Raw genomic sequence first — 22,802 nt, forward strand, 5'->3', positions numbered from 1 at the left:
GCATCTGTTGCGTAAAAACATGCTGGATAAGTTGCCGGTTCATTCTGCTGTGGCGACCCCAGATTAATAAAGGGATTAAGCCGGAAAGAAAATGAATGAATGAATGAAAATAAAATCAATAACTTTTGTTCTATAGACAGACAACACTTACCCTTTTGATTAGCATTATTTCTTTCAGTTTATTTTCCCCATTTAAAACATAAAAATGTTTGCAGATTGATATTTTTCTGCTCCCATAACTCTGTGGTTAGCTGTTTTGGAAAATATAAACAGATGTTACAATATAATGTTAACATACCTTTTGTATGTGAATTTATGTTTTGAGATTTGATTTTACTGCAAATGTCACAAATGAAACAGCTGATATATTATATATATATATATATATATATATATATATATATATATATATATATATATATATATATATATATATATAATTTTATTTTACATTTTTTTACATAGCAGCATTTGCATTGCTGTACCGTACAGTTTTCTAAAAATAAAGTTTTATTGTTAAAATCACTTCCACTTCAAAACTGACAGTAACATTGGACATTCGTTTGAAATCTCTCCGCATTATAGGTTGAAATCAAAATAAACATAATTCATTTAATCTGAAAGTATGTTTGTTATATTATGAAAACATAATATAACCTATAATCATATATATATATATAATTGCTTCATTTTACTGTCATTCAATGCGTTTTGGTTATTATCAATCAATGCATTATAACTTTGAGCATAAGCAGCGCTGCAAAAACACCAGCTGGTCCAAATAGCTCATATTCGGGAATAAAGCCTATTCGTGGATTGTGTTCATTTTATGAATTATTGTATAGCTTTTAATGTTTTAACTCTCATAAAATTATGACGTCTCGTTGTTTAGGCTGCTGCTATATTTGCATATGGCTATATGAAATTATGGATAGGCCCACTTGCATTGCCTCACTGTGAATGAGTGGGAATGAATCTGGTTTTGGAATATAAAAAACAAGCCTTTATTCGTTTGTGTTTTCTGCTGATTTTATTTTTGTTATTCGAAATAAAAACTTTAAATCAAATCATTTTGGAATTTTGCTTTTCCGTTTTTCACCATGAAAAAGGAAAATCGCCTCATATTTCAATATTCGCTTTTGAATTTGAAAACGGAAATAATAAAAAAAGGCTTGATTTTCGTTTTTCAATGTCAGTTTCTAAAATAAAAATCCAATGACCAAAAGATACACTGACAGCAAAAGAGCGTCACTGAACGCACAAATACGTCAAACCTTGAGGTTGAGGAAGAATGTTGCTTGGTCTGACGAGTCTTGATTTCTGCTGCGACGTTTGGATGGTAGGGTCAGAATTTGTCGTCAACAACATGAAAGCATGGATTCATCCTGCCTTGTATCAACGGTTCAGGCTGGTGGTGGTGGTGTAATGGTGTGGGGGATATTTTCTTGACACACTTTGTCCATTAGTACCAACTGAGCATCATGTCAACGCCACAGCCTCCCTGAGTATTGTTGCTGACCATGTCCATCCTTTTATGAGCACAGTGTACCCATCTTCTGATGGCTAATTCCAGCAGGATAATGCACCATGCCATGAAGCGCACGCTTTTCCCGCATGGCAAATAGCTGTCCATGGTGTGTATATTTTACAAGTGATATTTCTACCCCTGTGAAGATAATAAATACCAACAACCCCGTTATAAGAGAAATATTTTTTGTGATCATAGCTTCTAGATAGAATAGATTCTAACTCTATTAGTGTATGAAGGTTTCTGAAAAATTGTGTATAATTAAAATTAATTTTGCAGTCCAACATGTATAGTTTTTATTAAATTATTAAAAACAGCTTACATCACACAGTTTTTAAATCGTTTATTATTATGTGTTATGTGCTTTTATTTACATTAGCGAACCTTTGTTATAATGCATATACGAGCGGTCAAGTGAGAGATTCAGGAGGCGTGGTTGATTTGATGTACAAGTGTATGGTTGGAGGCTTGATTCCGCAGATCCTCCTATGGCTCCATCTGGTAGTCCCTTCTGAGCATGCCCAGGCTTAAATTTCAGCAGTTCTTTGCGACAGTTTGTACCAGTCACGAGGCGTTTTTCCTTCAAAGCGTTCAATGGGAAAAGGCGCTGTCACATCGTCCATACTTTTTACAGTCATTGGTGCAACTGATGACTTTTCCTCATGGTCCCTATGATCCTTTGTACAGGGAAGTTGTTTGGTGTCAAACACACTGTTGATTATTTGAATTAGTGAATTTTTGAACTGTTGACTCTCTGACCAGATTATTCGAATCAATATAACATTAAAGGTGCAGTAAGTGATCTGCCTAAATGCTAACCGGTTAGCATAATATCAAATACAATCCCTCCCCTGTCATCCAAAGCCACACCTCCTGATATCACGAATGCGCACATTAAAGATGACAGAGAACCACTAGATCATGTCATTCGCCAGTTAGAAAATTTTACAGTACAATTCTGAATGAAAAACTGTATTATATCTAGCACGTTTTCAGTTATGTTGTTAGCAAGCAAAACTTGCCGTCACTCTCCCATCAGTCTCACTCTCTCATGCGCTTTGTCCTAAAGCGACAACTGAATGCTTAGGGGTTGGCCGGCGGGCTGCAGGAATTACACTTATTACTAAGCCATACTTACCTGCTATTTCAGACCAGAAGAGCTTGCAGAAAAAAACCAGGAGCGCTAGCATTTACAGCGAAGGAATGACGAGGGAGCGATGGAAGAGTTTGTTGTTGTCTTTGAAATAAGTTATATTGATTACATATTATATATATTATTTACATAATGCTTTCAGCGTATTATAACAGCTCGTCACCTAGTGAATAACGGCGTTTGTTTGACAGGTCATTTGCGATAGCACCCTCCCAATGGACATTGGATAAGACGAAATGGCCAAACATCCAGCCCGAAATATACAACTTTCTCATTGAAACTCCAAGTGTTTTTACAAGAGAGAAGTTAAAGGCCTACAAGTCTTTGGATGCCTAATAATGTTTCATGATTACCAGATTCAAAACTTTGTAGTGCTAAAAGCCGAGGTTCTGCCTAGCCAAAGACAACACGACAGAACTGTAACAAGGCCTGGGTAATCAATCATCAACAAGCAAAAGTGCATTCTGACAAAGAACTGCACCTGTACAGCAGGGTATGTGAACTTACACTTTTACATTTCATTCTTAACATTCAGTGTCCGCAGTTTAATTCACAATATTTAATTGTTTTTGCTGAAATCATTGCTGTAATCAAAAACAAGTAATGTGTATGATTCAGCATAGCCTGAACTTACCTGATATAACATGAGAACTGCAGAGTCAAGCATTCTTAATTAAGTCCTCACTCTATTCAGCACCCTTTTAGCCAAAGATGTCTGCGGTTGGCATTAAAAGCAGTGTGGTGTACGGTAAAAGTTAAGTTTTTGGCATCCTACCACACAACACGACATGTTTGCTATTGCAACCGGAAACCCGTGTGATGTCATTTGTGATGTAAGTTGGTAATTCCTCTATATTCGAAGTAGCATGGTAAAGACTATAGGGAGCACGTCACAGGTTATCATTGTTCAAAAATGAACCAATGTAATGTGAATATAAAATCATGTGAATATATTCACCTCAGTAAAGCAGGCTAGGCAGAATCGCGCTATTTACTGATGTTTTTCTGTTAAACTAAATAAAAATCTGCATTATTGATGCTACAAAATGTCCCTTATGAAACTGAAAAAGATCACATCAATCTTTCGCTGGAAGATTTCAGCGGCTGAACAACACTTCTGTGCACATAACCCATTCGTAAAACAACAAAATCTACATCAGCTCTGCGTGACTAAAATAGTTTTAAAACAGAACTTTACCTGTCTAACAGAAATACTTCAGCCATGGTGTCGTCCTTCTTCCAGCGTGCAGAAATAACTCCCAGTACTCATTCAGGATTTTAGAAAGTTTGATTCAGCATTTGTTTTTACCACTGTCACTCTCTTGTGTGCAGGTGAACACGATGCATGTACACGCGCAAAAGGCAGATCTGAGTAAACAGGGGTGCATCGATGTACGGATTGGTTTGGGCTACTTATCAGAATTATGGGAATTGTTGGCCTGACAAGTTTTAATTGGATAAACATTTTTTTTGCCTTACCCAGTATATAAAATACATATAAATACATTTATTTTATTTAAACTTTAGTAATAAAAAACACATTGTTATGGTTCTTTTAGTTTGACTAGTTTGTCATCTAAATGAAATAATAGTTTACATAAGTTACTTTTTGAATTGCAAATGTATTCATCACCATTTATAAGCTGTCTTGCAACTGTGAATTTTATAGTCTCACATTTATATTGCGTTTCTATCTCACAAATGAGTTTTTTATTTCATACAATTAGGACTTCACTGCAGCAGTTTTCATTAGTTTCTTGCAATTGTAATATTATAAGTTGTAACCACTTTTATCTTACTGTTCTGTTGTCCTTAGAATCGTGATTTTAGTTCTTATAAGTGCTGTTCTGGGCTGCACGGTGGCGCAATGTTCGCGTCACAGCAAGAAGGTTGCTGGTTCGAGCCTCAGCTGGGTCAGTTGGCATTTCTGTGTGGAGTTTGCATCTTCTCCTCATGTTCATGTGGGATTCCTCTGGGTACTTCAGTTCCCCCCATAGTCCAAACGCATGTACAGTTGAAACCATAAGTCTACATACACTCTAAAACAAGGAACATAACCATTTAAAAAAAAATGTCTGATGGTAAATCATACTAAACGTTTACTATTTTAGGTCCGTTAGGATTACCTAAATGATTTACATTTGCTAAATGCCAGAATAATGAGATAATTATTTTTTTGAGAATTTTTTTATTAATTTCTAGACAGTCAAAAGTTTACATACGTTTCCTTGGTATTTTTTTAGGTTTGCTTTTAAACTGTATAACTTTGGTCAAATGTTTTGGATATCCTTCCACAAGCTTCTCACAATAGTTTGCAGGAATTTTGGCCAATTCCTCCTGACAGAATTGGTGTAACCGAGTCAGATTTGTAGGCTGTCTTGCTCGCACAAGATTTTTAACTCTGCCCACAAATCTTCTACAGGATTGACATCAGGGCTTTGTGATGGCCACTCCGAAACATTCACTCTGTTGTCCTTACAGCACATTTTAACTAATTTGGCAGTATGTTTGCGGTCATGGTCTGTTTGAAAGACCCATTTGTGGCCAAGTTTTAATTTCCTGGCTGATGTCTTGAGATGTTGCTTCAGTATTTCTACATGATGTACTTTCTTCATGATGCCATCTATGCTGTAAAGTGGACCAGTCTCTCCTGCAGCAAAACAGCTCCACAACATGATGCTGCCACCCCATACTTCACAGTTAGGATGGTGTTCCTAGGTTGGTCATTATGGCCAAACAGTTCAATCTTAGTTCCATCAGAGCATAGTCTTTTTCATAGTGTAATTTAGCAAATTGTAATCTGGCTTGTTTTGTTGTTGATTCTGGCTTGTTGATTTTCCCATGTTGTCACACAAGGAAGCAGTGTGTTCGAGGTTTTCCTTAAATACTTTTTACAGTTGTGCCTCCATTTAACTCAAATGTTGTCAATTAGCCAATCAGAAACTTCCAAAACCTTGACACCATCATCTGAGCTTTTTCAGAGGCATAATAATCTTATTGTATGTAAACTTGACTTTCTAGAAAAGTTATAACAATTTCTCAAAAAATCTCTCTCTCATTATTCTGCTATTAAGCATAACAGAAACAAATTTGAGAATCCTAACTTACCTAAAAGAGACAAGTTTAGTCACATTAACATCTGATGGATATGTGCCTTTTTATACAGTGTATGTAAACTTCTGGTTTCAACTGTTGTATAGGTGAATTAGGTAAGCTAAATTGGCCGAAGTGTTTCCCAGTGATGGGTTGCAGCTGGAAGGGCATCCCCTGTGTAAAACAAATGCTGGATAAGTTGGTGGTTCATTCCGCTGTGGCGACCCCAGATTAATAAAGGGACTAAGACGAAAAGAAAATAATTGAATGGATGAATAAGTGCAGTTCTTACATTTACATCTTTTTCCTCACTATTATGAGTTATATTTGCAAAAGTGCAACATTATCAAATTGTAATTTTTATATGCTATTGTGCAGTTTACATCTTTCAATGCATCTTGTGAAAAAGTCAGATAAAATTGTTCAGTTTTTTTTTATTTCATTACGTTATTTCATTACGTGAACATTTCTAAAACAATCCTTTACCTCAGTCAATGATAAGCCATTTTTAGTTTTTGACATCAATGAAAATGAATGTACGGATGCAGTGTGTTCAGTAGTTTGTTCTGTTCTGCTTTTTAATGAATAGATCTCTCTCTTAGAGCCTTATTTTTTGTTCATAGAAAATGAAGTACTGTAATACAGATTTATTGTATAATCATGTAAATGTATTCATGTATCATAATGAAAAGTTAACTGGCATTGGTAGCATTCTGAGGCATTCATAGAGCTCATGCACAAACTACCTGTTTTCCAACTGATACCCTACCATCATTGTAGCCCACTCAGGGTTGCGTTTTCCAAACAACGATGTAGCTCACGTCTGAACTATCATAGTACAATGCATCGTTTGGGAAAAGAACGCTGTAGTGACGAGTGTTTCCCAAAACCCCTAGTTTCTTTCGCAGATCCATCGCTTGAACCGCATTATAACATAAAACGCCCATAATGAAGCTCTAAACGGGGTGGCTCTAAACTTCTTTAAAGAAGAACCCCATCATTTCTTTGTGAAAATTATATTCTTTTACACGCACAAAAAATAATTCTATATTAGTTTTGGTAAAAAAACATGCACTCGCTTTCCATATTAACTGAAATATATGTTTAAGGCACATATAGGGCCTGTGTTTCCTTTACAAATATTATTGAGAACATTACATATTCTTTTATAAAACATAAAATCACTTGCAAAAGCTAACATGTATTCTATCATATATAAATCATATAAATGAATAAATAATGAGGCTATTTATTAAAAAATTAAATTTAATATTTATTATTAATTAGGAAATGAAGAAAATCCTACTCTAACAATAATATTAATGATGATTATTATTATTATCATTAAGTAGGATATTGTCTATTTTATTTTATTTTTTTATTTTGACACATCCAAACCACTGCAGAAATGTTCTAACTAACAGGCCCATGTCATATACAGTACAGATACTTAATAAATAACCTACTATAAATTAAAAGCATTAGTTTCTGCTGTGTTATTTGTTTTCACAAGCTTTAGAGACGTAACGTGAATTCCGCTTTTAAATAATAGGTCACCTATAGCTATATAAAGAGTGTATGGGTGTTTCCCAGTGTTGGGTTGCTGCTGGAAGGGCATCCGCTGTGTAAAATGTTTGCTGGATAAGTTGGCGGTTCATTCGGCTGTGGCAACCCCTGATTAATTAAGGGACTAAGCCGAAGAGAAAATGAATATCTGAATGACTATTCAACAGTTCAGAATTAACGTTCAAACAACTGTTTCAAACAAAGCGTCGACGTTGGACATTGAATGTTTCCGAACCATTGTTGTTTTTGGAGAGTAAAAAAGTTCCTAAACCTTTTGTTTCTAAAGTGAATAATCGACTTAATAAATTGAGTAAACCAGTTGATTCTAAAGTGATTAGTTTACCTAAAAGCGAGCAAACCTGATGATTCTAAAGTGATAAGTGTAGTTAAAAACGGAATAAACCTTTTGTTTCTAAAGTGATTAATTGACTTTAATTAAAAGTGAGTAAACCTGTTGATTCTAAAGTGAGTAATTGACTTAACTTAAAAAAATTAGTAAAAGGAAAAAAAGTGAGATATTTTAAAGAGGTGTGTGTGTGTGTGTGTGTGTGTGTGTGTGTGTGCTGCACATCAAAGACAACAATCTGTAGGAGAAAACGGTTTTATTTTTGTTGTGCTGTTTTCATCTCTGCTTTAAATTCTTCATGTCAACTTGAGGGATGTGATTTTTTTCTTACACCTATAATACATCAATGACTTGCGTGTCTCATAACTATTAATGGAACTGTGGCATATTTATTACTCAATCTCCTGGTAATTAATACAGCGAGGCTTAATGTTACGAGTTTGCACGTTTATAAGTGGACTTATAAGACTATTTCTGAAAGTATGTCCTTCCCAAGAAAAAGCATTTCATGTCAAATGCTGATTATTAATGATCTTTAAAGTCATTGTTGAATCGAAATTAAAATACATTTGTGATACTAGCAAAATTGCTGCAAAATTGTAATTACTGCTACAGTAGAAATATATACTGAGCAATGTATTGGCATTATTGTCTTCATGTAAATCTCAATCAACGTTTCTATTATAAAGAACATTTATTAGTCATAAATATAAGATCGGTTTCATTTTTTACATGAAACAACTTCTTGAATTTATTTGTTCATTTATTTCTTATTTTATTAATTTGACCACATTATTTCATGCCAGAGTTCTTTTCAGTCTATGAAATGACCAGTAACAGAGCGAGATTCACATCTGTGACAAATCACTTCAAATATCAAAACACTGTCAATGTTATAGACATACAACAACAGCCTCATCGAAGAGGACATTCTCATTATTCTGTCGCTCACAGATTCATAGTGATTGACAAGAATTCTCAAAAATGTACCAGTGAAGAAATGCTCTTATTTTTCCAATGCGATGCCAATTCACACTCCTGCATTGGGTCCGAGGAGACGTTACCAGTGATATATAGAAAAAGACAGCAGGAACAATAAGAAGCTCTACCAAAAAGGGCACCTAAAAAGAATGAGAGAGACAAAAAGACTGTAAGCACACAACATATTTCACTGGATTGAATCCCAGTTCAAAGTGTAGATTCAAATATTTGTTATGCTCCTTACATACGTGTCAATATTGGGATGCAAAAATATGGTAGACCCCTTAAAAATGTTTTAAAAATTAAAAATCCATCCCCAAACAAATCCCAAAAGCAGTGTTTCCCAATCCTGTTTCTAACGGCACACCAACAGTACATATTTTGGATGTCTCCCTTAACTGACCCATTAACTTTAGGTTTTGGAGTCTCTTCTAGTGTTCTGAAACACTTTTGTGTTTTGGGAAACACTGCCCAAAACAATCGTAAAAACAATCGCCCAAAACAATCGTAAACTCCAAAATCTGTTCATTCAATTAAATGAAACTTTAGCCTACTAAAATGAATGGTCTAAAATACAGACAATAAATCAAGTTATCAAATCTCTTTCACTTTCTCTTCACTGTATAATATAATATTCATTTTGATTAAAGTAATTGGTTATTTAGTGATGAGCAGCAATATGTCGTTTGATTAACATTAAATACTGGAAACGTCACTTTTATGCTGAATTCACACTAGATGTGGATGAAGCGTCAAGCGCGAGTAATTTACATGTTATTTCAATGGAAAAACATGAATAGACATCATGCGGCGCTGTTCGCACAAATGAGGCGGCTTTAATGACGCGTTTCGCATGAATTAAGTGGCACGACTTGAGTGTATTGTGCGTTTGACGTTCTTAACACTCGAATCGCGTGATTAGCTCGAGTTGGAAAATCTGAACTTTAGTGGACATTCGTGTCACGTTAACCAATCAAGAGCTTGCTCTTGTAGGGGCGTGCAGTGCCTGCAGTTGGTGTCCCGAGGGGAAATTTTCCTGCCGACACCCAACAACAGCTCATCAAACTGGACATGGCTCAGTCTGAAGCACCGCTGAAAGCTTCCATCATCCTGGTATAGTTATTGGAGGAGTTCATAAACTCACAGAGCTGGATGCACCTCTGAAAGAATCTAGTGGACTCCAAACGAATCGACACTGTTTTTTCAGCATTCTTAAAGCACATAAACACAGCTACTCTCTCAATAAACTCTATGTCAGCCATTTAGCATCGAAGCTAGGGTCAACGGGCAGACAGAAGCCCTGCCCATCACGAATCCTCGTCTGTTGTTCACGCGTCTAAAACGGACACGTTTACATATTATTATGCAAAAATTTGTCTGTTTAAACATACCCAAATCACAAAGTAGAAATGCTGGGTTTTGTTTCATGTAGTTGAAGAAAACAGGATTCGTAGATGGGTTTAATGAGAAAAAGGGACTGCAGACATTTAAAAAAAATTATTAATCACACTGTAAAATTTGTGATTTGTTAAAAAAAAGTGTTTAAACTCCTAGAGGGCCGGTGTCCTGCAGATTTTAGCTCCAACTTGCCTCAACACACCTGCAAGGATGCTTCTAGAAAGCCTAGTAAGAGCTTGATTAGCTAGCCCAGGTGTGTCTGATTGGGGTTGGAACTAAACTTTGCAGGATACCAGCCCTCCAGGACCGAGTTTGGGCACCCCTGTACTAAGTAAATGAAGTATGTGCATCATTATAAAAATTGTCAACTTGACAGTTCCAAGTTACAGCAGAAATAATAACACGATCGCATGCCAATTCCTAACTTTTTGATTCAGTGGATAATTTGAAATAATGTGCATGATCTCATTTGTACAATTTAGTACGATTTGCTCATCCCCCAATGATGGGTGGGTTTAGGGGTGGTCATATGAATTAGCCACTAAAGTAACAAAACATAAAATAGTTACGTTTCCTCATGAGATCAGGCTGGAAATACTTATTTATTATTATTATTTTTTTTTTAATAAAATCAACTTGGCAATGGCTTTCTCATCTAAGTAATCATTTTTACAGTGTAAAACAAAGTCAAAATAAAACAAGAGCGTAATTCTCTCAAACAGCTCTTGCAGTTATATCCTATTTCAGATCAGAAAGATTAACAATAAGGGAAAAATGCGGGAATATGCTTAAACGATAGATATAGCATTAAAATATGGGAGAATCCAATAAAAATGAGGTTGACAGGTATGGCTCCTTACAATTTCTCAAGCAGGCCGATAAAACACTTACCATCCAATGTAGCATTGGCACAGGTTTTCATGCGACGTAGCTTGCTTAATGAGCAGCTCCACTTGAGTTGGTACATCCAGCGTCTCATCATGGGAAAAATCTCGACCTGGAAAAAAGTCAAAACACTTTCACATTAGAATCTTTTTATTTATTTTTGCCAGATTATAAATGTTCTACCAGAATCATGCATGAGGTCAGGTTTGTGTTTAGGTCTCACCAGTTAACTTGTCCCGCACTCGGTTAATGATCTGAATGGCTTTCTTGTTCAAGGCTTCCGGTTGCACAAGGCCGTCTCCAACTGAAAGAGAAACATTTCAATTAAATGCAGCGCATAATTAACAAGCATAAACCTGAGTCTTCCCATAAATGCGGTAATTAGTTTTAAATAAGCTTTTTAAAAGCTTTTTTAGTTTCCGTTTGGCCTTGAAGTTTAGGATTAAAACTGAAAAAAGTGCATATCATGATTTAAAGGGGGACATATTATGCAAAAAGCACTTTCATAAGGGGTCTAAACACAGTTGTGTGTGAATATAACCAACCTCTAATAGTAAAAATTAATTCATTGTATTTTTTATAATCAAACCTCTTAAAACAGTCTGCAAAAACACTTTGATTGACATTCTGCCTTTGGTCATGTCACTGACCACTGACAGGGGAACGCCCCACCCATTAATAGTGATCTCTTCCTCATTAGCATAAACAGCCTTAAGTAAGAAGCAGCCGTCAGCCATTAGAGTTACACAAATGAGATTTGGGCCCAAATTCGCAAATATTTCGGTTGGCAGAGAGCTTCAGTTTATGCCCTAGTTGCCAATAATCATAGATTTTCTCAGCCATTGAATGACCAGGCATTCTTGCTCTGGCAAGAAAAAGGCATCTTAAAATTTAAAGATCTCTTTGTTGATGGCTGTTTCTTGTCTTTTACCCAATTAGAATCCCAGTTTAAAATTCCCAAAGCCCACTTTTTCAGATATCGCAGGTGCGTGACTTTTCACGCAAGAATTTTCCCTCTTTTCCTGCCCTCCCTGAACAAAATCCTATTGATCAACTTTTTCCTGATAACCCACAACAAAGTAGAACCATTTCTGGTTTATATAGTAACCTTACATCATTATTATCTTCTACTAGATCTACAAAAAGACACTCCTGGCAACTAGATCTGAATATTAGTTTGACAGACGAGGACTGGAATGAGGCTATATATAGAATCTATAGATCCTCTATTTGTGCTAGACATAGCCTTATTCAATTTAAAGTGGTACATAGACTTCATCTTTCCAAGGCCAAGTTGGCAAGGATGTATTCCTCTGTTGACCCCATCTGTACAAGATGCAAGCAGTCCCCTGCTACATTAGCCCATATGTTTTGGTCTTGTCCCAGATTATCTGTATTTTGGTCAAATATTTTTTTTATCTTACTCCAGAATATTTTGTAAAGATGTTTTTGCAAATCCCTTAACTGCTGTCTTTGGTATTGTATATGAAAATAACAATTTGTTAAAAAGTGAATTGGACTGCATTGCCTTCTCTCTTAGCAAGACGCTTGATCCTAATCAATTGGAAGCAATCATTTCCCCCTTCTTTTAAACAGTGGGCCAATGATGTGTTGCATTTCATTAGTTTGGAAAAAATAAGACTCAGTTTAAATGGTTCCAGGTCCAAGTTCACTGCCATGTGGCGTCCTTTCACAAATTATTTCCAAAGCCAAATGTAACTGTAAAATGATGCTGATGCTGTCAGGTTTTGCTTATACTGATGTTGTCTTCATTTTACTTTATTGTATTTTATTTTTTGTCTTTGTTTATATGTACACAATGTTAAAGCACTGTTTATATTTATGTTGTGTTGTAAGTTATGTTGATTAATGTATGTTTCTCGACTACTTAAATAAAAAAAAAGGAAAAAAAAAAAAAAAAAAAAAAAGAGTTACACAAATGAACACCGGGGTCTCCATTGACTGCCTTCTTCTGAGATGCTTCTTTTAACATTTTCAGTTTGTGGCATATAGCATGAGTCCTGTTTTGAATTTGCAGCTATGGCGACGCATAGGTGTTTGTAACTCTGCCTACTCCTGAAAATAGCTCAATCTCATTTGATTTTAAATCAACAGGCATCAAAATGGCACAATTTGGATCCACGCCTAAAAGGGGCAGCTTCAGAGAGTTATGAAAAGTTATTTATGGGGTATTTTGAGCTGAAACTTCACATACACACTCTGGGGACATCAGAGACTTATTTTACATCTTGTAAAAAGGTGCATAACAGGTCTCCTTCAATACAGTGCAATGTATTAGTGACAATTAGATTCTAATTTAAAATTGCACAAAAGAGAAAGTGTGTCTTGAATCCTGCTCTCCACCAGAGGGCCCCAACAACCACATTTAGACTCTATTTACCATACCTCTCAAACTGCTCACATTCACTCATCTCTTTCACATCATCTGGACTAATGACTACACACATACTGACTCTTTGCTAAGTTCTTTTAGCATGGGGTCACATTACAAAGTATTATATTGTTGATTTGACATACCCTGTGTTTTAGCTTCAGCCTGTTTACCCTGTTTTGACTGATAGTTGACTGCCTATTGTCTCTACCATGCGAATTTAGTTTGTGATTGCTTGCTGTTTGTTAAAATAAGTCAGAGACTACATTACTACCATTCCTATTTTTATTACCTCTTCATTATATTACATTATATTATATTATATTTTATTATATTATATTCTTATTATATTATGATATTATATTATTATATTATATTATATTACATTATATTATATTCTTATTATATTATATTATTATTATCATATTATATTATATTTTATTATAATATATTAAATTATATTATATTATATTATTATTATATTATTATATTATATTATATTATTTTATTATATTATATTTTATTATAATATATTAAATTATATTATATTATATTATTATTATATTATTATCTTATATTATATTATTTTATTATATTATATTTTATTATAATATATTATATTATATTATATTATATTATATTATATTATATTATATTATATTATATTATATTATATTATATTATATTATTAATTTTCCTTCAGCTTAGTCCCTTTATTTATTAGGGGTCGTCACAGTGGAATTAACCGGCAACTTATCCAGCATACTGTATGTTTTACACAGCAGATGCCCTTCCAGCTGCAACCCAGTACTGGGAAACATCCATACACGCTTATTCACACACAATACACTACCAATTTACTTTATTCAATTCACCTATAGCGCATGGACTGTGGGGGAAACCGGAGCACTCGCATATTAAGAATTATAATATAGAATATTATGGTGGCGCAGTGGGTAGCACTGTCGCCTCACAACAAGAAACCAGGTCGCTGGTTCGAGCCTCAGCTGGGTCAGTTGGCATTTCTGTGTGGAGTTTGTATGTTCTCCCCGCGTTCTCCGTTTTTCCTCACAGTTCAAGACGTGCTATAGTTGAATTGGGTAAGCTAAATTGGCCGTAGTGTATGTGTGTGAATGAGAGTGTATGGATGTTTCCCAGTGATGGGTTGCATCTGGAAGGGCATCTGCTGGGACTTTATGATTGTTTATGAGCGTCAAAAGTGGCTGATCTGTTCGGCGAAATATTTGACTGCGTGTCACTGTACCTGTCAATCCTCCCGTTTTTCCCGGGATTCTCCCGTATTTTACAGTTCTATCATGCTATCATGCCGTAAAGGTATTTTCCCGTACTTTCAGTCTTTCTTTGAAGGGTGGCAAATAAACCTCCCTATAAGCAACCCATACCGCCGAACCACCAGGGGCTGCCACTTACTCTTAAATGTGAGTCTGTTCTGTGCTTTCGCTTTGTTTGGGCATGGAAAGACTTTGAAATAAATATAAAAACACGCGATTTGAAGCGAAGCGAAAGTCAGGGTTTTGCGTGCATGTTTAAACAGACATATACACATAATTAATAATAACAATATCTAAAGATTTTTGGTGTTTTTTTTTTTTTTCAAACAACTAATTTTGTCCTAAATGAGCATAAAATGTTAGGAAAGCAATTTAATGCTTTTATGATAACATTAAATGTGTGCATTTTTAAAGTGACACCTGTTATCTATCTAAAAATCTAAATAAATGAGATTCATTCGCTGCACTTTAATCAGAATGTTTACGTTATACAGTGAAGAAACGGCTAATAAGATTTGATAGCTTGATTCTATTTCATTATAATAGCTTTTAATTTTAAAGCTGAACTGCTAATGTATTTGCTGCTAATGTGTACTATTTAATTTTCTTTTGTAACAAATAATAATAAAACTTATTTCTGACCATTTAACTCAATAATAAGTCTTTTTACAATGAAACATCTCCAAATAACCATATTTAGTGACAAAAAAGGGGGGGGGGGGGGATTCGGGGGATGGTCGGGTCGGCGGAATTCCTTAATATGGTGGGCATATCCCTTATTTTCACATCCCAATGTTGACAGGTATGCTGCATATCAAAAGACTAACACGATATAACGAAAGAAATTAGATTAGATTAGATTCAACTTTATTGTCATTACACATGTACACGTACAAGGCAATGCAATAGCAGCAAGTGCAGGATACAGTTATAAGTTATAAAGTGCAGTTATAGAAAAACTATAGTAATGTTTACAGATGGATGTACTATGAACATTACATACAGGTTCTATTAGCTATGAACAGAGATTTACAATAAATTAATATATGTACAGGATGAGATTAGTAATCAGAAGTGTGCAGATAGATAAACAATTACAAATGTATATGTACAGTGGGTGTGTCCATAATTAGAAATGTCCATGTGCAGTGGGTATGTACAGTTCAAATAAGTGAATCAGTGCAATGTAGTGCAATGAATGTGTGCAAGTTTAAATGTGCAAATGTTAAACAGTGCAGTGATTGTGAGGAGTATAAGTTAGAGTGTGGGTGTGTTTGGGGGGGGGGGGGGGGGGGTGGTGCAGAAGAGTCAGTGAGGGGCAGAGTTCAAAAGGGAGACAGTTCTGGGGAAAAATCTGTTCCTCAGTCTGCTGGTTTTTGTCCGGGGGAGCCTGAAGCGCCTGCCGGAAGGCAGGAGAGAAAACTGTCTGTGAGCAGGGTGAAAGGTGTTCTTAAGAATACTGCGTGCTCGCCGCAGACAGCGTTTCTTCTGGATGTCCTCAATGGCTGGCAGTGTGGTCCCTGTGATGCGTTGGGCAGTTTTCACCACCCGATGCAGTGCCAGCAACAGAGCAGCTTCCATACCAGACTGTGACGCAGTTGGTCAGGATGCTTTCTATTGTGCAGCGGTAGAAGTTCACCAAGACAGCTGATGAAAGCTGGTTCTTCTTAAGTTTCCTCAAGAAAAATAGGCGCTGGTGAGCCTTCTTGACCAGGCTGGAGGTGTTGGTGGTCCCGGAAAGGTCCTTTGAGATGTGGGTCCCCAGGAACTTGAAGGATGAGACCGGCTCAATGGGCATCCCATTAATGTGGATGGGATCATGTGAGCCTGTTCGTCCCTTCCTGAAGTCCACAATGAGCTCCTTGATCTTGTTGGTGTTGAGGAGCAGATTATTGTTGGTGCACCAAGTGGCCAGATGCTGTATCTCCTCCCTGTAGGCAGTCTCATCATTATTGCTGATTAGGCCAATCACTGTGGTGTCATCTGCAAATTTGATGATGGTGTTGGATCTGTTCATAGGCCTACAGTCGATGGTAAAAAGGGAGTAGAGGAAGGGGCTCAGCACGCAGCCCTGTGGTACACCAGTGTTGAGTGTGACGGTGGTGGAGCAGATGTGGCCTGATCTAACATTCTGAGGTCTGTTAGTCAGAAAGTCCATAACCCAGTTGCAGAGAGACGTGTCGATATCCAGGTCTCTGAGTTTGATCAGTAATTTAGAGGGTATGATAGTGTTGAATGCTGAGCTGAAGTCAACAAACAGCATTCGTGCATAAGTGTTTTTATTGTCCAGGTGTGTGAGTACAGAGTGCAGTGCTATGGAGACGGCATCTTCTGTGCTCCTGTTACAAATGTAGGCAAACTGATGTGGGTCCAGTGTGGATGGCAGAGAGTCTTTCAGATGTGCCAGGACCAACCGCTCGAAGCACTTCATGATGATGGGTGTGAGTGCTACAGGGCAGTAGTCATTCAGGCATGTTGGGCTGGAGTGTTTGGGCACTGGCACAATAGAGGTGGTTTTAAAGCATGTTGGCACAGCTGCTAGGTTAAGCGACAGGTTGAAAATGTCTGTGAATACCCCAGCGAGCTTGCTGGACGCGCCCAGGAATACCGTCTAGTCCAGCAGACTTACGCACATTGATCTGACTCAGTGCGGCATCACCTCTGAGGAGGTGAGTGTGATAGGTGAGTGGTCGGTTGAGGAAGTGTTCCTGGTGTAGGGTTCTGTATTGTCTCTTTCAAAGCGGGCATAAAAGTCATTTAGCTCGTTCAGGAAGGAGACATTTGTGGCTGTGGGGGTGGACTGGCTGGGCTTGTAGTTGCTGATGGCCTGGATGCCCTGCCACATGCGCCGAGGATCAGAGTTGGAAAAGTGCTCCTCTAGCTTTAGCTTGTACCAGTGCTTGGCCTTTTTGATGCCCCTCTTCAGATTAGCCCTGGAAGTGCTGTAGGCCTGTGCATCCCCTGATCTGAAGGCAGTGTTGCGTGCCTTTAGCAGGAGGCGCACCTCCTTGTTCATCCATGGCTTTTGATTTGTGTATGTGGTGATCTGTTTCTGGGTTGTAACACTGTCTATGGTGGTGTTGATATATTCCAGAACAGAGAAAGTGTAACTGTCAATGTCTGTGTGAGAGCCACATGTGGCCTGGGAAGCAAACATACTTCAGTCTGTGTGTTCAAACCTGTCCTGGAGTGTGGAGTCTACCCCCGCTGGCCACACTTTGATGGTCCTCACTGATGGCTTCACACGGTTAATGAGGGGTGAGTACTTGTGGGTCAGGAAGAAAGAAAGGTGATCTGATTGACCCAAGTAGGGGAGGGGGTCCCAGCATATGCTTCAGCCATGTTTGTGTAAACTTGGTCTAAAGTTTTGTTCCCCCTTGTGTGGCAGAACATGTTTTGATGGAATTTGGGGAGCACTGTCTTTAAGTTTGAGTGATTAAAATCCCCCGCAACAATAAAAGCAGCCTCCGGGTGAGCAGTCTGTTGTTTGCTGATGGCTGCATGAAGTTCATTCATAGCAAGCTTGGCATCAGCATCGGGAGGAATATAGGCAGCAGTTATTATGGTGGAGGTGAACTCCCGTGGCAGATAAAACGGTCTACATTTAACCATTAGAAATTCCAGGTTAACAGAGCAATGTCTCCCAACGATGACAGAGTTTGTGCACCAAGCTTTGTTAATATAAATGCATAATCCTCCACCTCTGGTCTTACCGGAGTCATCCGCCATTCTGTCTGCTCGGAATGTTTGATGCTCAGTTAGCAATACAGCGTTGTCTGGTATCCCGCTGTTTAGCCATGTTTCTGTGAAAATCATGACATTACAGTTTCATAATCTTTTGCTGTGGTTGATGCGCAGTCGAATCTCATCCATTTTGTTCACCAGTGACCGTACATTGACGAGAAAGATGCTGGGTAAAAAGAGCCGGTGTGGTGTTAGCTTTAGCCTAGCTCTTAGCCCGCCGCGCTTCCCCCGTCTTTATTTACGTTCTCTACACCACCTTCGAGCACTTCCGCCCGGCCGGGTAGGGCGCTCAGGCCCGGGTGTTCTGGTGATCTCCGGGATGAGTCGAAGATTGCTAATAAAATTGTCCGGAATGCACAAACCAATATCCAAGATCTCCTGTTGGGTGTTTGATGTAAAGACTCTGCTGTTCTGCATGAACAGACCCGAAATGAGCAGAAACTGGAGAGACGCTGAGCCTCGCGAAGTAACCGCGCCGCCATCTTTGTCTCATCTTCACTGTGCTGAGCGAAAGCGCTTACTGAACAGCGCATCATCGATGATGCAAGCGTTCCCAGGCCCGAATGTAATGTGAGTGCGGGCCGTCGGGGGAGACAGGAGGGGGGACAAGCGTGCTTCGGCCCGGTTCAGGGCAACTGTACATAGTGTGAGTACGTCCTATGATTCAGGTGCTGTTTACACTAGTGTGTTTTTGTTTTAAAGTGTGGGTTTGTTTATAATGAAAATGCTTTTCATCTAGACTGACATTTTTAACGTGTTTCAGAAAAACTAACACTATGATATATTTCTGGACTTTGAATGCTGTTGTGGTTTATGGAGGATGAGAGAGAGAGCTCTCAGCTTTCACCAAAGTATACAAGCCATTTTTTAATTCATCAAAGCTTAATTGTCCAACAATAGTGCTCGCTCTATATTTTACATAGACACTTTCTTATAAACTTTCACGTTACTGCAAAGGTATTGTGCGATTTTGAGAGTGCTTCATGCAGGTGAGTGGGTTTGACAAACCACATGTAGGAGACACATACTTCCTCTCCGTAAGCAACAGACACTTTAGCCCAATCTCAATTCTACCCCTTAGCTCTTCCCCTTACCCCTACATCTCGTTTTGCGCGTTCCCGTGAAGGGGTAGGGGTATCCCAATTCTCTTTAGCTTGAAGGCGTAGGGCTAAGGGCAAGGGGTGAATAGCCATTCGAACAAAGATTTTTCAGGACCAAACTCGAAACCAAGGGGTAAGAAAATTTCCCAGAATACACCAGCCACAACAGCAGGATCGCAGCACCCGAAAGTAAGGAGAGCCACAAATTAGTATTTTTTGTCATTATTACAAATTTTTTACAACAAACAAGCACATGTTTTAATATATTCATAACCACGTTCGTGTTTTACCGTCATGCTTAAAAAAAAAACGTTAAAATAAAAACCGCTAAATTTCGCTATCTATAATCCCTAATAATAACTCCTATATAGCAGTTCCACAACATTCTGACAATCGATTGTCTAATCGATCAGTAATGTCTAGTGGCTGGAAATGAGCTTTTTACAGTGTCTGCTATAATGTTCATGTTGTTTTGGTGTGTTTACATTGATGAGTATGGCCACTGTGTAAATGCACAGTATAGTTATGATCTTATTGCCACATTATATCATTATGATAACCTAATATATGCCTTCAGTGATTTCCTGAAGATAAATACCAAAAAATAACACAACTGCAATAACTACAGCAGTCGTGATCGTCTGATCTCATATGAAGCATGAGATCGCGATGACATACGATGATGTGTGCAGGTGCTGTAGTGCTGTCCCAATTCTTAGGGGTAAATTTTGAAGCCCTTCCCCTTCACCCTCGGTTTTAAGGGCCATGGGGAAGGGGTACAAAAATAGAATTGGGATTGGACCTTTCTTACAAACCCTCTGTTACAAGAAATCAATAATATCAATAATTAAACAACAACAAAAACAACAAACAAAGAAACTTTAAAGACTTACTGAAGGAGTGAATGGACTCAGGCACTGTAGTTCCAGGCTTTTTGTGCGTTGTTTCTCCCAGGTCAATACCCTCCATGGCTTCTACAAGAAACATATCAAAAACATACAACAAAAATGTATCGATTTCCATGAACATTAATTTTGATGGACATTTTATATGAACATGAGCACATAAATATGTATGTCACTGCCATTATGAGGCATTCTACAAAATGAAAGCAAAGTATATGGGATTTCTAGTAGAGTGAATCTCTGTACTGTACAAAAGGACTAGTAACAGCATAGTCATAGTTGACAACAAGTTTTGATATGAAAAACACCAAATAAAACTGCGCATGATAATTGGAATGGAGATGAAGTCCAAGGCTTACCAACAGACTGTCCTGCAGTGTAGGAGTCAGTTCTGGTCCGGGATCGCTTATTTCCTTTAGTGTTTGCTGTAAGACAGAGAAGCATCAGTTGCTTGACTCTGATATGGTTTTGAATGAGTGAAGGTTGTGTACTTACTATCCATAAGCCTCCAGTTAAGTAACGGGTCATAGACGAAGGCCTCCAGCACAGCCATGACACTGTCCCTGTGTTCCCGAAGTACCTCCATCACTGTGTGGCATGTGATACGGTAGTTACCATCCAGTCCCGTAACCTAAGTGGGGAAATAATCTGTTATTTAGCAAGAAAGATTATTTTATTCTCTACAAACACCAGGTAACTTAGCCATAAATTAATTACTTAACTGTTGTGTGCTGTTGGGGATGTTTTCATCCACTCTGTGGTGATTTTGAGTCTTACTTTGGCCACAACTTTCTCTGTGTTTCAGCATATGGACTGATTTTGGTGACAAATTTTATTTTGACACATATTTTGGGAAAATGCTTCTAAAGATTTCAAAAACTCAATACACCCTGGGCAAATTGAGTATCCTTTCGTTATGTTTGTGGTTGTTTTTGCCCCATTGACTTCCATTAAAACAACATATATTCATGCATTCTTGATTGTTGTTGCTTTTTCCTGTTGGGAAGAGCTTACATTTGTTATTTTTACTGTGTGTGTACTAAGTTTGTGAGAGCAACCTTTGCACACTTTAATATGTCTGAGAAAATCAAAATAAGCACCTCAGCTCTCAGAACATAGTCATTCATTCATTCATTTTCTTTTCGGCTTAGTTGCTTTATTAATCCGCGGTCGCCACAGCGGAATAAACCACCAACTTATCCAGCACATGTTTTACGCAGCGGATGTCCTTCCAGCTGCAACCCATCTCTAAGAAACATCCATACACACTCACTTACACTCACACACTACGGACAATTTAGCCTTCCCAATTCACCTGTACCGCATGTCTTTGGACTGTGGGGGAAACCGGAGCAGCACCCCACAGAACTCTATATAAAAGCCAGAAACTTTTTTCACAGATCATCCAACTGATGATCAACAGTACACATGAGAAATGTTAACTCCTCCCAACAGGAAACAACACCAAGAATGCATGATTATATAGCTTTGTCAAAAATGTCATTATAATTGAAGTCAAATGGGCAAAAAAAACAACAACACAACAAAAGGGTAGTCAATTTGAACAGTACGTAAGGGCTAAAGATTAGTTCACGCAAAAATAGAAATTATGCTGTTAATTACTCACCCTCAATCAACCTGAGAAAAATAATATGGTTTTCAGTTTGAAATTCTAATTAAGTCTAGTTAAGAAAAGCTTTTTTGCAGCGCAAGTGTAATCAGGAAAATATTTAAACACAATTAGTCTTTGTTACACCTCCAAATATCAAAGTTTCCTGTGTCCATATGATTTAAACTCACAAAGTGCTCTAAGTCACATGCCTTAAAAACACGTGCTAATGATACTTTCACTCTATTATGGTTAAACATAGCAGTGACTCTACAAATCACGTGTTCTGTAGCTCCTAATCAACTATAATTCAAACTAAACCTGAATCGCACATCCTGCGATTTGACTACTGTGAATGCGCACATTTCCATATCAATACTAAAACGATATATTATGCAGCACTAGTGTGTTTGTATTGTTATTTTTAGTGTCAGTTTAGTGAGAACTAAGATCTTCATCTTACGGTTGGGTACCACCAGGGCTTAATTTGTGCCAGAACACGCCGAATCCAGATCCGGCACCTCTGAAATCTAATCTGGCACCTCATTTTACCGTTCCCTCTCCTCAACCGCCCTCCTCCGCAGTCAGCTGTTCACTTTCACTTTCTTCCGTGACTCCCCAACCCTTTTGACTTTAGTCTGCGACACCCTCCGCCGCTCTTCGCTTTCATCTGCGACAGCCCCCGCCATACACCACCAAACCCCCTATCCACTTTCGTGCACGACACCTCTCCATCCTCGGGTAACATGCCGGATCAGTTACCCCGATCTGTTCCGGGACCTCGCAATTCACAAATTAAGCACTGGGTAG

General features: G+C 37.8%; 1 protein-coding gene across 1 annotated transcript in view; it reads right to left on the reverse strand.

The window, feature by feature from the left end:
• Positions 1–7,923: 7,923 nt before the first annotated feature.
• The window catches only part of mtor (mechanistic target of rapamycin kinase), a 269,916-nt gene continuing 255,037 nt past the window's right edge, over positions 7,924–22,802 (reverse strand). The window contains exons 53-58 of the mRNA XM_056463247.1: positions 20,879–21,014; positions 20,743–20,808; positions 20,372–20,452; positions 11,174–11,254; positions 10,957–11,062; positions 7,924–8,807 (exon numbers count right to left, since the gene is read on the reverse strand). Of these exons, the coding sequence (XP_056319222.1) occupies positions 8,792–8,807; positions 10,957–11,062; positions 11,174–11,254; positions 20,372–20,452; positions 20,743–20,808; positions 20,879–21,014 (486 nt within the window). The 3' untranslated portion in view covers positions 7,924–8,791. The remainder of the gene's footprint in view (positions 8,808–10,956; positions 11,063–11,173; positions 11,255–20,371; positions 20,453–20,742; positions 20,809–20,878; positions 21,015–22,802) is intronic.

This window comes from Danio aesculapii, chromosome 8 (assembly GCF_903798145.1).
Source record: "Danio aesculapii chromosome 8, fDanAes4.1, whole genome shotgun sequence".
NCBI classification, from domain to species: Eukaryota; Metazoa; Chordata; class Actinopteri; order Cypriniformes; family Danionidae; genus Danio; species Danio aesculapii.